The 16,062-nt window shown below is 54.2% G+C and overlaps 1 protein-coding gene across 1 annotated transcript in view; it reads right to left on the reverse strand.

Annotated features, from left to right (window-relative positions):
• Positions 1 to 602: 602 nt before the first annotated feature.
• Positions 603 to 16,062, reverse strand: part of IGDCC4 (immunoglobulin superfamily DCC subclass member 4) — a 38,218-nt gene continuing 22,758 nt past the window's right edge. The window contains exons 8-20 of the mRNA XM_025883824.2: positions 15,502 to 15,666; positions 14,823 to 14,960; positions 13,771 to 13,941; positions 12,527 to 12,763; positions 12,273 to 12,374; positions 10,145 to 10,328; positions 9,273 to 9,400; positions 7,388 to 7,558; positions 6,996 to 7,133; positions 6,163 to 6,268; positions 5,223 to 5,451; positions 4,293 to 4,454; positions 603 to 3,557 (exon numbers count right to left, since the gene is read on the reverse strand). Of these exons, the coding sequence (XP_025739609.1) occupies positions 3,147 to 3,557; positions 4,293 to 4,454; positions 5,223 to 5,451; positions 6,163 to 6,268; positions 6,996 to 7,133; positions 7,388 to 7,558; positions 9,273 to 9,400; positions 10,145 to 10,328; positions 12,273 to 12,374; positions 12,527 to 12,763; positions 13,771 to 13,941; positions 14,823 to 14,960; positions 15,502 to 15,666 (2,342 nt within the window). The 3' untranslated portion in view covers positions 603 to 3,146. The remainder of the gene's footprint in view (positions 3,558 to 4,292; positions 4,455 to 5,222; positions 5,452 to 6,162; positions 6,269 to 6,995; positions 7,134 to 7,387; positions 7,559 to 9,272; positions 9,401 to 10,144; positions 10,329 to 12,272; positions 12,375 to 12,526; positions 12,764 to 13,770; positions 13,942 to 14,822; positions 14,961 to 15,501; positions 15,667 to 16,062) is intronic.

The raw sequence follows: 16,062 nt of genomic DNA on the forward strand, positions 1-16,062 counted from the left end.
TGCGTGCGTGGGTCTCTAAGCTGGTAGGCACAGTGCCCATATGTGCAGCCACGAGCAACTCTGGAGACCAGAGTTACACAAACGAATAGTAGTTATGCCCAAATCTCTAGAGTTGCTCGTTCACTTCTCCTTTGCACCCAAGAAAGTTAAAAAAAAAAAATGTGCCCAGATGGAAAGAGATTCCCCAGGAAGCCTAAAAGAGTGCCATCAAAGAAAGCATCTTTCCTAAGTTTACGTCTTTTTCCTAAGTGCCTGCTGAGGGAGAAGGATGGTCTGGTTCTTTTCCATGACCACCGGCTCTCTACCCTCAAAAACCCAACATTTCCCATCCTGGCAAGAAATACATTCTCCGGCGCCTAGGTGGCTCAGTTGGTTAAGCGACTGCCTTCGGCTCAGGTCATGATCCTGGAGTCCCGGGATCAAGTCCCACATCGGGCTCCCTGCTCAGTGGGGAGTCTGCTTCTCCCTCTGACTCTTCCCCCTCTCATGTGTTCTCTCTCTCTCTCTCTCATTCTCTCTTTCAAATAAATAATCTTAAAAAAAAAAAAAGAAATACATTCTCTAGGACAGAAAGGCTGAGGAAATTCTAGTCATTCCACGTTTTTGGAAAATAGTTTATTAATTCATTATAGGGACAGATACATGATCAATGCCTTGGCTTAACACTAAAGAATATCATATTTGTGAGGAGGAAAAAAATGCTGGGAAAAGAATTAAATAATATAGCATAAACTAAATACAGACAAATAAATGAGCAGGTACCGATTACACTTGTCATGCATCAAGAAAAGGAAGGTTTCTAAATGAGACTCAAAAACGTAAGGCATCGATGGTAGGTGACAAAGGGATTAATACCCTGTAAAAGGCCAATAGACTCTTTTCTAATAAAAATACTGCTACAAAGACACAAACCTAACACTTCCAAATTACCCAGAGCCCAAATCATACAATAATGCTAGTGAGTAATGGCCACTTTCTTATCAACTGTGAGTTATAGGCAGATACCAGATTTATTACTTATTTGCTTTTGAGAAACAATTTTCCACCCAACCTAATGGGTTATAAATTGTCTCATTTGCAGCTATTTAATTTAAACCAGAACCTCAGTGCCTGTTAAACAAGAACATGAAAAATGACTATGTGGTGTAATGCTAAGAGCCTACTGTTAAAACAGCCATTTGATTCAGGGCAGTTTTTTTTTTTCTCCTTTTGGGGGCTGGCGGGGGAATCAAACCAGCAAAATAAAACGAGGCTTTTGACCTTCAGAGCAATGGCAAAACACATACAGTGGCGTCGGCCACGGTGACGCTGGATGCCACAGGAGTACAAGTGACAATTCCATCTTCAACGAGCTACAAACCAGCATGAATAATCTGCAGCGCTATCACAGGCTGGCTGAAGCAGGGGAGGGGAAGGAAATGTAGGTGTGGATGTCAGTTGGGAGTGACACCCGAGTGTAATAAACACAGATGCTGAAAGGGTCTGAGGGAGCTGCAACTCTGCTTGAGAGACATGTCACCATTAAAAAAAAAAAAAAGAAAAGAAAAGAAAAAAAAAAAAGAAAGAAAGAAAGAAAGAAAGAAAAGGAAAAGATAGACTCCTTATTTCTAATTTGGTCCAGAAGCCGGAGTTAACCCTTGATGTGCCAATCAGTTAAAAAGATACATTTAGGGAGAAAAGCCCCCACAACCTATGCTCCGAGGAGAGGCTGGGGTGCAAAATCAAATAAATGACCTTGTCTTCTCTACACAGGAAATAGAAGTCCAGCTTGTCCCTGTGTGACAGGTCAACAGAAAATGACTTTAGGATTGAATTTAAAGAAAAACAACAACAACAAACCAACAAAATGAAATGAGCCAATCACCCTTGTCCTGTGCAAAGGCCTCAGTGTCAGCCCCCAGAGGGTGAAACTCCTCTCACCCCCATCCATCAGCTCGTGTTCCAGGGGTGCAGAGTGGGAGGGAAGCTGCTCGGCTGGGGTGCCCCTAATCCCCACTCTCCTTCTCCCCGTTTGGCTTCAGCTGGTAAGGAAGGTCCCAAACCCCCTCCATCCAGCAACCCTGCCTCCCTGCCCCGTTCCCTGTCTCAGAAGTCCCCCTGTGTGACCTGGATCCTCCAACTCCAAGGAGAGTCCTCCTACCTCAATCCCAGGGAGAAAGATGCAAGGGAAACTGGAAGATCATCTCCAAACCCACACTGGGGGCACTGGGGGCATCTGCCTGAGGAGGGGGCACATGGCGGCACAGGGAGAAGAGAGGCAGGACGATGGCTGGGGAAGGGAATGGTGGACACAGAAGTCACGCTATGGCCTCAAAGCAGACATGAGGTAGTCATGTTGTTAGGGAAGGATGCAGAGATTGAGCCCAGGCAGGTGGTCTGGAAGAGGTTTGGGAGACAGGAGGGACAGACAGGAGACAGAAGAAAGGAAAGCGTATCCGGGAGGAGGCGTGGGGCAGGGGAACTGGGGAGAACTGGGGGCCGGCGCTGCACGAGAGTAGTGAAGGGGAAGGGAGGACAGGGGAGCCAGGGCAAGTGGATTTCCAAAACCAGGCACTTCCCAAATGACAAACGAAATGCAGAGCTGCTCTGAGGGGGGCCAGAGTCACCCTCTCAGTTTGGGCAACAGGGATGCTGGCGACGAGTAGTGACGCAACGAAGGCGCTAGGCGTTCAGAGCCTCCTGCACTCAGCCCAGCCAGAAGGGAAAACGGGCCCGGGCTGTCTTTGTCAGACAGGGCACTGCAGACACTCTCAGAGTGTGTAATAAATGGCTGGGTGATGGGGGTGGGGAAGGCCCACAGGGCTGGGGACTGACCACTCTGGGGCACTGTCCTGACCTGGAGGATCAATTAGGCCACAGGGACCACTACGTGGCCAGAATCTCCCAGCTCACCAGCTAGCACATGCACATGTGCACATCACATATAGCTGTGCCTCACAGGTCCCTCCCACAGGACATGTGCCACAGGGTGGCGGGGGGAGTGGATACTCCATTTCTTCCTCGCCCCGCAGCCACAGCACCCCGGGAGGCTCCAGACAGCGTGACGGTGTTCAGGAACTGCAGGTGCACGGGTGTACATACTTGGCCACACGGGCCATGTCCCATGATCCATACTAGCCTGCCCCAAACTGCACCCTCTAGGGGAGCTAGGCAGAGGAGGGGACTGAGGCTCTGGGCAGGCCTGGGCTGGTTCCTAGAGGGCAGGGGGCCTTTGGCTGGCAGCTATTCCCTGTGGCCTCCTCCAGAGCCTCAGTGGGCTGGAGGTCTGGGTATGGGTAAGAAGCGCTGGCGGCCTCTGGCAGGCAGGTGAGTCTGTCTGGCCCAGGGGTTGCCTGCTCACACCCCCCCAGCTCCCTGTCCAGCCAGTCTACTCCTTGCCCTAGATCCACGACTCCTGAAGTGAGGTCAGGAGCCTCTGGAGGCAGGGGATCCTCAGGTTCCAGGTCTTGGAGGTGAAGGTCAGGGTTCCCTTTGGATGCACTAAAGTCAGAGTGGACAATGACTTCAGCCTCCACCTGATTCCTGCAGGCTGGGGGCGGCTTCTTCCTGCCATTGCCCTGTTCAGAGCAGAGAACGTAAAGACAAGGTGACCATCGCTGAGAGTGATCATCAGAAGAATGACCAACAGGGGTGCCTGGGTGGCTCAGTCCAACTCTTGGTTTTGGCTCAGGTCATGATCTCATGGGTCCTGGGATTGACGTGGCTTTCGGCTCTGTGCTCAGTGGGGAGTCTGCTTAAAGATTCTCTCCCTCTGCCCCCACCCACTCTCTCTCTTTCTCTCTCTAAAATAAATAAACAAATCTTAAAAAAAAAAAAAAAGAATGACCAACATACTTGGGGCAGAGAAGGACTGACCCCCTCCCCCAAGCCCCAGAGCACAACGACTGTCCTACAAGAGATGATGATCAGGCCCATGTGAAGGCAAGGGAGAATGGAATACTACCCATCTGCCCTTGCCCAGAGTTCCAAAAGTACCAAATTAAGTCAGAGCCTCAGCGCATAGGAGGAAGGGCAGAATGCACTCAGCCCAGGCCCACGCTCAGATCCATGGTAATACTGCTGGGGCCCCCTTAGGCATCAGGAGAGGAGCGACTCTTTAACCCAGGTGAGACAGATTGCCGCAAACTGCCTGCGCTCCACGCACCCACCTTTAGAGACTCCAGGGGCCTCCTAACTAGACTTCCATCCCCATGGAAGTTACCATCAGGGGTCACCAGAGAAGTCACCCCTTGCTCTTCACAAGCACAGAGCTCCTTCTCTCCTTTCCTCCCTCTCCCTCCCAGGACACTGACCTTTATGGCGTCGTACACCAGAGCCTGCAGCAACAGTGTCTGCCCCGTTCCAGCAGGGGGCAGCAGAGCCCGGGTCAGAGAAGGCATGGCACCTGCTTGGGGCAGCTCACAGCCTGCCCAGGAAGCTGCCCAGCTTGGCCCACCTGGCTGAGCCCAGGAGATCTGTGAGGGGAGAAAGACATGGGAGCACTGAGGGCTTAGCTGGGAGAGGGGAGCCTAAGAGAGGGAAGTAGATGGAGACTCTTGGCCTCCTGGCCACCTCCCCGCTAAGGCTGTGGGGGGGGGGGAGGGGCCAAGAGTCTGGGGGTGAATGTGAGGATGGAGAAGTCCTCCTGCAGAAAAGCCCAGTACCACAGGCTCTGGCAAAGCCTAGAGGTGTCCAAGCCAGGCAGGGTCTCCTTCACCACAAAGGCAGGGAAAGAGGGAGGAAGCACCCAAGGGTTTGGGCAGGCTCCTCAGAGAAGAGCAGGACGAGCCACCACTGCTGGCATGGAAGGGACCTGCCCTACGTGGGCCCACCTTACCCAGGTCCTGGTCTCACTTGGTCATGGTCAAGCGGACCAGCCTCTTGTCTTCATACTGGGGAGGGCCGGGTCTTAGAGGTTTCTCCAGCTCCCAGGATGAGGAGGGTGTTGTGGCCACACTGAGTCACCAGCAAACAGTCCACTGGGGGCCTTTCCCTCCTTCCGTGAGAACCAGGCTGACCTATTCTGCCAGGGGTGGAGGCCCATCTGCTTCCCTACCCTGCCAACCTTTTCAGGGAGGAAGGAGAGAGAGTGCCTTTTCTTCTGCAGCTGGCCCTGGGAAAGGGAAGGGGAGGGCGGAGGAGTTTCTCCCAGGGGTCACACATTGTGCTCTCGCGCCCCCTGGTGTCCTTTCTGGGAACGAGCTGTAGTGTGGGGCTCTGACCTACCCAGGCTCCAGGCTTACCTTTCTCTTGGAGTGACCCCGGCAGTCAGAAGCACCGCCCCCCATAAGGCTGTGCACTTCAGCCCTGTCCTCGATGTCCGAGGGCGGTGGAGGCCAGTCCTCGGGACGGGGGTGCACAAGGGACTCCAGTTCATGGGCAGCTGGGGGACCAGGGGGGCCAAGGCGGGCTCGAGAGTACAGTGCGGGGTTCCCAGCGTTGGCCGTGGAGGACAGGCCTGGGAGGGCGTCCCTGGAAGGGAAGACGGAGAATAGGCACAGTGTTCAGAAAGTGAGGGGCGGAGGCAGGCCTGGGGTCTAGTCCTGCCTAAGTTCTTGGGCAGGTTCCTGTCCATCTCTGGAATTTGGTTTCCTTGTATGGGTAATGATTAAGAAACTACGTTCAAAACAGCCGTGACAGGGGCGCCTGGGTGGCTCAGTCATTAAACGTCTGCTTTCGGCTCAGGTCATGATCCCGGGGTCCTGGGATCGAGCCCCGCATCGGGCTCCCTGCTCGGCGGGAAGCCTGCTTCTCCCTCTCCCACTCCCCCTGCTTGTGTTCCCTCTCTCGCTGTGTCTCTCTCTGTCAAATAAATAAATAAAATCTTAAAAAAAAACAAACCAGCCATGTCGTTGCAAATGGGACCTTTCCTCCTCCCCTCTCCCCAGCTCCAAGTATCTAGAGATTTGGGGTCCCTCTTTCCAAGATGCTGGTGGCTACAGAGGCAGAAGAGGCAGCTCTGCCTATGCTTGCCCTTGCTGAGGAGGTAGGCTGGGGCTCCCCTAAACCCACTCCCCATTCTCATGAAGACATAACCCCCAGTGCCTTCACCCCAGAGTCTTAGTTCCAGTGGGGCCTCTGGGGGAACCTCGGGCAAGTCGTGGCCACTTTCCCTGCCCTCTCATCTCTGCCGCCCTTCTGGAAACCTCTCCTCTCTGCGGGCAGACTGGCCCCTTCACCCACCTGTGGGGGCTGCGGCGCAGGCCAGCGCACATGCAGGCCAGGAGGCAGAGGAGGCCCAGGCAGACACCCACAATGATGCCTGTGACTGAGTGCACGTCCAAGGAGTCTGGCGGGGGACAGAGAGGGGACAGAACAGGTCAAGGCCAGGACGAGGTCCAGGGTTCCTAGATCAGGATTTCTGTGGCTTCCTCAGGAGACCACTGGTCTCACCCTCTGGACACAAAAATCTGCTGCTGCAAGAAGGGGTCCACCACCACCTCTCTCTCTGACTGTCCTCCCCCCCACTGGACATCTGAAGTTCTGATCGCTCTCTGTCACCCTGGCCTCTCAGTGAAACACACTAGGGTTGGTTCCGTGGGTGTGCAACAAGAGCAGTCGCACGGGGCCCACACTTAGAAGGACGCCATGCTTGGCTGAAGGTTCTGCTATCACCATCTTGCAATTCTAATTTTTTAACAAGGGTCCCACATTTTCATTTCACACTTGGCCCGGCAAATCACATAGCCAGTCCTGCTGCCCTCTCCCACCCCATAAAGCTTGTCACCTCTCCAAGCCGATCCTCCAATCAAAGCAGTCTCCCAAAGAACCAAGCCAGTCTCCCATAAATCTGACCTCTTGACTGAATCACTACTGAACTACATCCATTTCCCCTTCAAATCTGTCCTCTCCCCACCAAACTATGAAGCCAGCTGTCCAAAACAATGAAAGGGTAGTTGTGCCTGGGGGCAGGGCCCTGGAAGAGATGACTTTAGCATTAGAAGTCAACTCCAGGGGCCTCAGAAGACCTCAGGCTGTCCCAGGGTGGACCTACTCCTCCCTCCCTGCCCTCATACCTGAGAGCTTCTCCTGGAGAGTGATCACATCCTGCAGGCCAGAGAAGGGCCCAGGCCCCACCTCTGTGCGTGCCCCCATCTTGAAGAAGTACCTAGTGTCGCTCTCAAGGCCGTGTACCTCAGCACTGAAGATGTTTCCTGGGGGCAAGGGGAAGCAAGGAAAGCAGGATTGGAGGGTTGGGGGGTGGTGCGGGATGCAGGGGTAGCCTGGAAAACGGGACTAAGAAGGTATGCTCTCCTACTCGAGCACTAGCTTCTGCCTGCTTCTCCTAGAAACCGGTGGAACAAGCCTCAGCCACACTCTCACTACTAACCCAGCCACTGGAGTGGTTGGAAAAGGGAGAGAGGGTGGGGAAGCTCTCGATCAGATGCCCTGGGGTGGGAGCCCTCACCCTCCGTGGTGAGCAGGGTCCACTGGTGCTCGGGCTGGGTGTGGTTGTTGCTGTATAGGATCAGATACTCCACGATCTCTCCATTGGGCTCGGTGGGGGGGCACCAGTGCAGCCGAACGGTGGACGGCGTCAGGGGGCTCAGGCGCAGGTCAGATGGGGGCGTCGAGGGCCCTGGGGTGCAGGGGGGGTGGGGAGAGGCACAGTCACTGAGAGCCCCGGCTCCGGGGCAGCTGGGAGACAGGGCATGAGGACAAACCACAAACCACAAAGCAAAATGAGATCTGATCTCTAACCGGTGAGTTTCTGGAAAACATTTGGGGTGGGGGGTTTCACTACCATTCCTCCTCTCCAGAAACTCTTCTTCACTCCTTGGAGCAGATCTCGAATTTCCACACCCAAATACTTCCAAAGGTGGAGGAGACTGTCTGGTATTCCAAAGACCTGGGGGCAGAGCTCAAAATTTCCTAGAAGGCTTAATTTTATTTTGAACTCTCATACTAAGTTTCTCCTCTATTCCACACTAAAGTTTAACCCAAAAATAGTGTTTAAAGTTATTTATCATTGAAAGTTCCTAATTGGACGCCTGGGTGGCTCAGTCGATTGAGGGTCTCCCTTCAGCTCAGGTCATGATTCCGGGGTCCTGGGATCGAGTCTCGCACTGGACTCCTTGCTCAGCGGGGAGCCTGCTTCTCCCTCCGCCTGCTACTCCCCCTGCTTGTGCTCTCTGACAAATAAATAAATAAATAAATAAATAAAATCTTAAAAAAAAAAGTTCCTAACTCCCCTTGCTACCCCCCACCCCCAGATCTTCAAGTAAAATCAGCTGATGCCCTGTATAGCCTTTGCCTATGTCTGCCCCTGACACAGGTTCTGAGGGTCATGGGAATCCCAGTATGAGAAGTACAACCTTTGTGGTTTTGTTTGTGCTTTGTTTTTAGAGAAGAAGGTGATCCTGGGGGTAGGGGTGAATGAGGAAGGGAGGGAAGGAGAAGTCCCTTCTCGTGAGTTGGAAAGGGACAGAGATTTGGGGTTCCAGGGCTTGAAGGCCCAGCGGAGGGTGGGGTGGGGACCCAGAGCTCTAGGGCATGAGACAGCCATAGCATCACAGGCTGCCAGAAGCCTTCTTGCCTCTCATCTTCTCAGTTCTAGTCCACCCGTCTGCAAAAGGAGAAAACATCCCCGTCTGTCACACAGCCAGTGCTGCCAGGAAGCCCACGTCGGAAAGCCTCCTGGGAGAAAACACCGGGGCCCCCTAAACTCCCTCTGCAGGTTAAGACCATCACAACTGAAGTCATAGGTGGGTGGGAGACAACTTGTAAGCAAACGCGTGAGAGCGCACAGCGTTCGCACCCCACCCCACACACATCTTCCTATTTCAGATCCTGAGACAAAGGTCTTCTGTCGATGGGAAGGGGAACAGTTATAGGGCCGGCAGAACCAAAGAGCCTCTGCTCTGAGAACAAAAGTCCATTTGTCTTGGAATGCCATTTCCAGAGGCTCCAGAGTCACAGACGTGCACAGCAAATGGCTCCATCCTTTTATAGACGGGGACACGGAGGCCCAAGGGGGAAGGGACCTGCCCAAGCCTCCCTGTGTGTAAGGGGCAGGATGGGGCCCTCACGTGCCGAATCTAGGACACCTGCCTCCCTGACCTGGCCCCTGGTCACCAGCTCAGTGAGGTCTTGGCCGTCTCATACAAGAAGCCCCTCCTCCAAATCTCATTATGTTTAGGAGTAAGTGGCTAAGACCAGCACAGGACTGGCCGACGTGAATGCAAAGCCAGCGGTAGACAGAAACGGGGTTCCGAGGGACATGTCAAAAAAGAGGGCCGTCGGGGCAAGAAGGAGCAGGGTAAAAGACGATGGGTGGCAAGGGGGCCACTCACGGTCAGGCAGGGTGGAGCGTTCCACCACGGAACCGAAGGGCCCGTCCATGTCCACGCCGTGGGACTGTACCGCGAACTCGTATTTGGTGAACGGCTTCAGCCCACCAATGAGGATGTCTTCTCCAGAGCTGCCGAGGCGAGAAATGCCGACTAGTGCTCTCAGGGGCACCCTCCTGCCAGGACAGGCCTGTCCAAATCCGCTTCGCCAGCCAGCCCCAGGCCCTACCCTGGGTGGGGACCGGACTCCCTGGCAGGGGGGCCGCGGACACCACCCAGGGGCCCTACAGAGAGGTCTGGATGTACGCTGCTCCCAGGGTAGTCTGTCCAAATCTCCAGACCAGGCCCCCTGCTCCAAGAAACCTTCCTGGGTTCCTCCAAGTCACTGTCCACCCAGGGATCCATCTCTGATGCCTCTTTTCCTTGACTTAATGGTACTTTAGCCGCAGCTGTACATAGCTATTATGTCTTCCCACTTTATTCTATGTCTTATTTGCTTGATTGTGTCTCCAATGATATTTTTATGCGATTTTTCCTCTGCCTAACCAGCAGCATCTCCGGGGCTCTGCCTCCCCATCTGACTGGGGGCCCTCTCAGGACGGCATCAGGACTGTCTCCTCCCCCTCATGTCGGGAGGCCTCTGAGGTTGGAGAAATGGGTCTGTCCTGCATCGCGTTCCCTGAGGTTGAGTGCGAGGCTCTGTTGGGAGGGGATGGGATACGATGGACTCCCCTCTTCCACCTGGCGCCAGCAGACCCTCAGGGTGCCCCAGGGCAACACGCAAGCCAGGAAAGGCTCCTGAATCCCCCGGGTCCCTCCCCTCATCACCATCTGCTGCCTTCCGCCCCCGTGGCAGCATCGGCTGGCTTCCCCACCTGGTGTAATAGGTGACCAGGGAGGCGTTCCTGAGCCCCCAGGGGCTGAAGCGCACAGTGTAGTTGACAATCTTCACTGTGGTGAAGTCTGGCTTTTTCCACCGAAGCCAAATGGAAGTGGAGCTGTTTGATTCTGCATGGACGTGGGCAGGGGGCAAGGGAGGTCCCCTCTGGATGGGCAAGTCTGGAAGGTGAAAACAGAGTGTGGGGAAAGGAGGGAGGACACTCATCCCAAAATGCGGGTAGTGGTTCGCGATTCCAAGGTACTTTTTTTCACCCTCTGTCTTCTGGTCCTGTGAAGTTGGGTAGAATCATTCCCACCTCACAGCTGAGGAAACTGAGGCTCCCAAGAATTTCAGTGATTTCTGCCAAGGCCATACACAGAGCAGACTGTACTACAGAGAGGCAGCAAACTGTGGCAATTAAAAGCACAGATTTTGGAGCCAGGTGGCCCTGGTTCCAATTCTAGCTCTGCTGCGTACTAGTTGTGCAACCTGGGAGAAGCTACTTAACCTCTCTACGCCTCCATTCCCTATTCTGTCAGTGGGGCTGAGAACAGTCCCTCCTTCATGGTGTTGTTATGAGCATTCAATTAATATTTGTTAAGTATACAGAGAAATGCCTGGCATATCACTATGGACTGAATGTTTGTGTCCCCCCCCAAATTCACATGCTGAAATTTGAACACATGGGGGGCCCTCATGAACGGGATTAGTGCCTATCTCTGTCCATCCGGGCCGCTATAGCAGGGTACCACAGACTGGGTGTCTTACAAACAACAGAAATTCATTTCTCACAGTTCTGGAAGCTGGAGTCTGAGACCAGCATGCCAGCATGCTCAAGTTCTGGGAAGAGCCCACGTGTGGGTTATAGGCTGCCAACTTCTCATTATATGATCGTATGGAGGAGAGCAGAGAGAGGAGGTGAGCTCTCCTGTGACTTGTAAAAGGGCACCAATCCTCTTCATAAGGGCCCCGCCCTCCTGATCTCATCTAACCTTATTTACACTTCCTTATACATTGTACTGGAGGGTGGAGTTTCAATGTATGAATTGGGGGGCAGGGGAGGTGCACCAACTGTCAGTCTGTAACTGTGCCCTTATGGGAGAGCCCCCAGAGAGCTCTCCAGCCCCCCTTCTGCCATGTGAGGACCCCATGAAAACATGGCTTATGGTCTATGAACCAGGAGGTGGGCCCTCACCAGACACTCAGTCTGCTGCCGCCTTGATCTTGGACCTCCTCCGGGACCGTGAGACAGCAATGGTTGTTTCAGCCACCCAAACTAGGGTATTTTTGTTAAAGTCGCCCGAGCTAAGACCTATACAGTAAGTGCTATAGGATGATGTGTTTATTACATAAATATAAAATAAGACAAACTCCACGACAGTGGGTACCTTATCTGTATTGTTCATCCCTATAGTTCCAGAACAGGGTAGTAGACAGTAAAAAAGGTTGGCTGAATAAACAAACTGGAATTTGAACCCAGGTTTCTTGGTTCTGGGTTGAGTGCTCCCTTCGATAACACACATGGCTGAAAATCAGCCTGGGAAGTCAGGGGCAAGGGGGTGTCATGATGGGCAAGCAGGGTGGCCCACACAGAGCCACGGGACAGTGTACTACAGTGGACAGACTTTTGTTGGGCAGCCAGGAGTCCCGGTTCTAGTTTAGGCTCTGTGTGACCTTGGGCAAGTCCCTTTACTTCTCTGAGCCTCCGTTTCCTGATGGGCCACATAGGAACGTTCTCCCTGCTCAGCGCGGAGGGACGATCTGATAGACAGTATGTTGTAGGTGAATGTGCTTTTAAAAATGTTTAAAAGGTCAAACAGGGTCAGGAGTCACTGATCAACTATGGGGTTTCTCTCTGTCCAAACCTTCCAGATCAGCACTGCTCATGGGTAATGAAAATCCGGTAGCTGGCCTGAAAGACAGTACACCAACTGAAGTTTCTCTCTGCAACAGAGGCTGTCTGGGGCTAGAAGAGGACCTCTGAGCCTAAGAGAATGGGTCTGGGGGTGGCCGAGGCTACCGGATGGCCTGACCAGCAGGGCTGGCCCAGAGGAAAGGGAAAGGAAGTGGCACACAGACCCCTCGACAGAGCCCTCCTCCCTCTCCTTCCCCAGCCCCCTCACCTGGTGTGGGAGCCTTTTCTGTCTTGCCCTTCCACACTGCTGCATAGCCATCCTCATGTTTGTTGAATGCCACAAGCTTCACCTCGTACAGCCGGCCAGGGGCTGGGGAAGGTCATGGGGGTCACTGGCTAGAGGGACCCCTGAGGTCACTCTTTCATCCCCAGAGAGCATCCCATTCCCAACTCCCGTGCCCAGCTTGCCCAGTTCCCCACCGAGGCTACGCCTGTCTCGCTCCCTCCCACAGCCCTCCTCACCTAGCTGGGTCAACTCATACTGCTTCACTTTCTTCTTGAGCCGGACAGGCCCCACGTCCCAAGCCTGGTCTCTGTGGCCCCCTGGGGGACTCTTGTCATCGGCCTCCTCCTCGGCCCCCACCTCCCGCCAGTACAGTTTGTAGCCAGAGATCTGGGCGGGGTGAGGGGGTGGCTGCCATGACACCACCAGGGACTCCATCCTTGCCCGGACCTTCAACTCTGCAGGGGCAAAAGGGACTGGGGGCAGAGGGGCAGGATGGGAAGGAGTGAGAGAAAGGGGAATGGGGAGAAGGAAGCCAGCGAGGGAGAGGGAGACAAGGCAGGAGGAAGCCAAAAGCAGGAAGCCAACACTGCGTGAGAGCCTTGCTAGCCTCCGCCCAACACACTGGCACGCAGCCAGCACCCCCGGTGCCAGGTCTGGGCTCAGTCTAGAAGGGAACTCACTATTCTACACACCCAGAGTGCTGAGGATGCAGGGATGTCTCCTGGGCACTTGCAAAGGGGTTAGCAAGGAGCCCCTCTGGGGCAGGACTGATAGTACCTGGCACAGCGTCAGGCTCTGTAATTCTTCTGAAGGAAGGAATGCATGGATACTGACAGGCAAGGGGGTCACCGGGGCTGCTGAGGCCGGGAAGGAGGGAAGCAGCCATTGGTGTGGGGAGCCTGCTTGGAGCCCAAGAGTGGGGCCTTACTACGTGTCAGACACTGTTCTAAGCTCCTTGTACATGTATTTTAACTTTATTCTCACAACCCCATAAAATGACAAAAATACCATTGTCTCCATTTTACAAAGAAGAAAAGTGAGAAGTAACTTGTCCAAGATCATACAGATAGTATGCGTGAGAGAGGTTCTGTCTGTACTTAATCATTCTATTGCTGGGCCTCTTGACAAAACCAACAACCCTAATCTGGACTTAGCAACTACTATCTGATAAGTTCTTATTACGTAATAAACACTTGTTTACAATGCATTAGTAATCCTCACGCCGCCTTCGGCAGTAAGCGAAGCCTCAGAGTTGTGAATGGTTTGTTCAAGGTCATGCAGCAGACAGAAGGGACCCTGGAGCCCGGGTTTGTTTGTAAAGGCCAGCCGTTCACCTCTAACACCTGGCCTCCCTTGCCCATCAAGCAGGGGAGCCATGGAGGGTCTCTGATGGAGAGGGTGCTTGGGCCTGCGTTCTAAAGGCACACATACACCCACATGGTCACATACACCATCCTTCCTCTCCCCTCAGACCCCATACCGTGGCTCTGGTTGTGCATACTGGGCGTCCGGTGCTGCATCCACTGGGAGGGGATCCCGTAGCCAGCCCCAGTGCCAGCCGAAATCCGTACTCTATACACCTTGTTGGGCTGAAGCGCACTCAGCGTAAACTGTGTCTCATTTCCAGGCACCTCGGTGGAGAAAACCTGATCTGCTGGGACAGAAAACATGGCTGCAGGGCGGCGACCCGAGGACCATGACCCCTAAACTCCCCTATGCCAGCTATTCCACCGCAGATCCTGGTTCCTCAGCGCCCATGAGAGCCTGAGGCCCTCTCGGCACGGATCCCTCGGTGCCTGGACGGACTCCACGGCTCCGGAGCTGACTCCTGGGCCTCCGGCCTGGGCTGACTCCGGTCATCACCCTCAGCTCAGAGTGGAGAGAACCATGGCACAGACTCCACACTTCCCCATGAGCCGTCAGTGACCACTCCCTTACACACCCACTAGGGTGCAGGTGCAAGGGCTCGTCCCTGAAGGCCATCAGGCACCGCCTGCCTTCTCGAGCCCAAGCCCCCTTCCTCACACTTCCCTCCTTCCTCACTCTCACCCTCGCCCCCGCCCCTTGTCTTCCCCTAACTCTTTATCCCTTTCATATCCTCTCCCCTTGATCACTTACATCTGCCCTAACGCGCCCTCCCCAGTGCTCTGTTTCCCCAAACCCGCAAGCATGCCCTCCACTGCCCTATCCCTCATCTGCTTTTTGAGTTGGAAGGGACCCCAGGGATTACCTGGGCTACCTGCCTCATTTCACAGATGAGGAAGCTGAGGCAGGGACTTAACAGCATTACCCACGACAGCTATACAGGACGTAGGGCTAGAATCCAGGCCTCCCTCTGTCTTAAGCTTTGCCTCTTTGCTTTTCCCTACACCCAGACCACACTCCTCTTGTCCAGGGTCCCATTTCCCTACCCCATGGCTCTGGCTCAGTTCCTCAGACTTCCCCCCACTTCTGCTTGGATCCTCAGCTGCTCTGGCCAGCACTTCATATCAGCAGTTCCCAGCCAGGTCCCCTCACCCTGCCCCCACTCACCTTCCTTTCCCAAACTGTACTCTATCTTGTACTTCACCACCTGCCCATTGCTCAGGCTGGGAGGCAGGGGCAGCCACGCCACCCTGATGTCCAAAGGGTTGGGGCTGGACAGGGAGAGCTGGGGCGCTGCACTGGGGACTGAGACAGAAGAACATCAGGGTGAGCTCTGCTCCACCGACGTGGAAGGTGAGGCCCAGGAGCGGTCAGAGACTTGCCCAGGTCACACAGCAAGTCAGAAGTAGGCCCAGGACCAGGATCTGAGGGAGGAAAGGGAGCCTCTCAGGGGAGCCCCAAACTGGAGATGAGGGGATAGTCTTCCCACCCCAAAGCCAGAAAAAGGTTCGGGGCACAGTCTTCTATATCCAATGGGTTCATGTCACCGGCCCCTGCCTGACTGGATGGTACATGGATATTGAGAAGGGCCATATAACACAGGGAATCAAGACCTGGACTCAAGTCCCAGCTGCACTACTGACCTTGGGCAAGTCACTCATTTTCTGGGCCTCGGTTTCCCAAACTGTAAGCTGGGAAGAACCCTCACCCACCCCCTTACAGGGCACAGAAGATGACATGAGGCAGATAAAAGTGCCTTGGCATACACTAGTAAAAAGAAGCGAGCTACCATCCCCAGGGAATTCTCTGGAACCCAAGGTGCCCATTGCAGGTTTAGAGGCCCTACCATCATCCAATGTGTGGACCAGCGCTGGGGTAGAGGTGCGGCTGGCTCCCAGCTGGGAGTAGGCCACCACGTAGAACTCATAATCAGTGTTGGGTTCCAGGTCCCGAACCTGCAGCTCTGTGGTGTCATTGTTCACTGCAAACTGGTATTCCACATTGTCCATGCCTGGGGCGGTGACACAGAGGACAAAGGGACTGTCACAGAGCCACCCCCAAAGGTCCACCAGCTGGAGGCTATCTAGGGATCTTTCATATTGTCCCAGCCTCTGGAATGGCCTGGGTATAACTAAATCATCAGATCATCTGAGCCGGAGAGTAAGACTTCCCCCGCTTCTAGTTTCACTGTATTAATTCCTTCACCAGTTAGGAAGTTCTTTCTGGTGTCTAACTGAAGTGACTCCTGCTGCAGTTAATCAACCAGCTCCAGGAATGCCTAGGCATTTTCCCTGGGAGGAAAAGCATCCTCTTCCTTATCATAACAGACTGGAGGAGGGGGAAATGGGCCACACACTTTAACCCCTCCAGCACGGCATCAAAGACTATGGCTTAGCCCATGTCCACG

This window comes from Callorhinus ursinus, unplaced genomic scaffold (genome assembly GCF_003265705.2).
Source record: "Callorhinus ursinus isolate GAN/ISIS: 27379988/994484 unplaced genomic scaffold, GSC_fseal_2.0 scaffold25, whole genome shotgun sequence".
NCBI classification, from domain to species: Eukaryota; Metazoa; Chordata; class Mammalia; order Carnivora; family Otariidae; genus Callorhinus; species Callorhinus ursinus.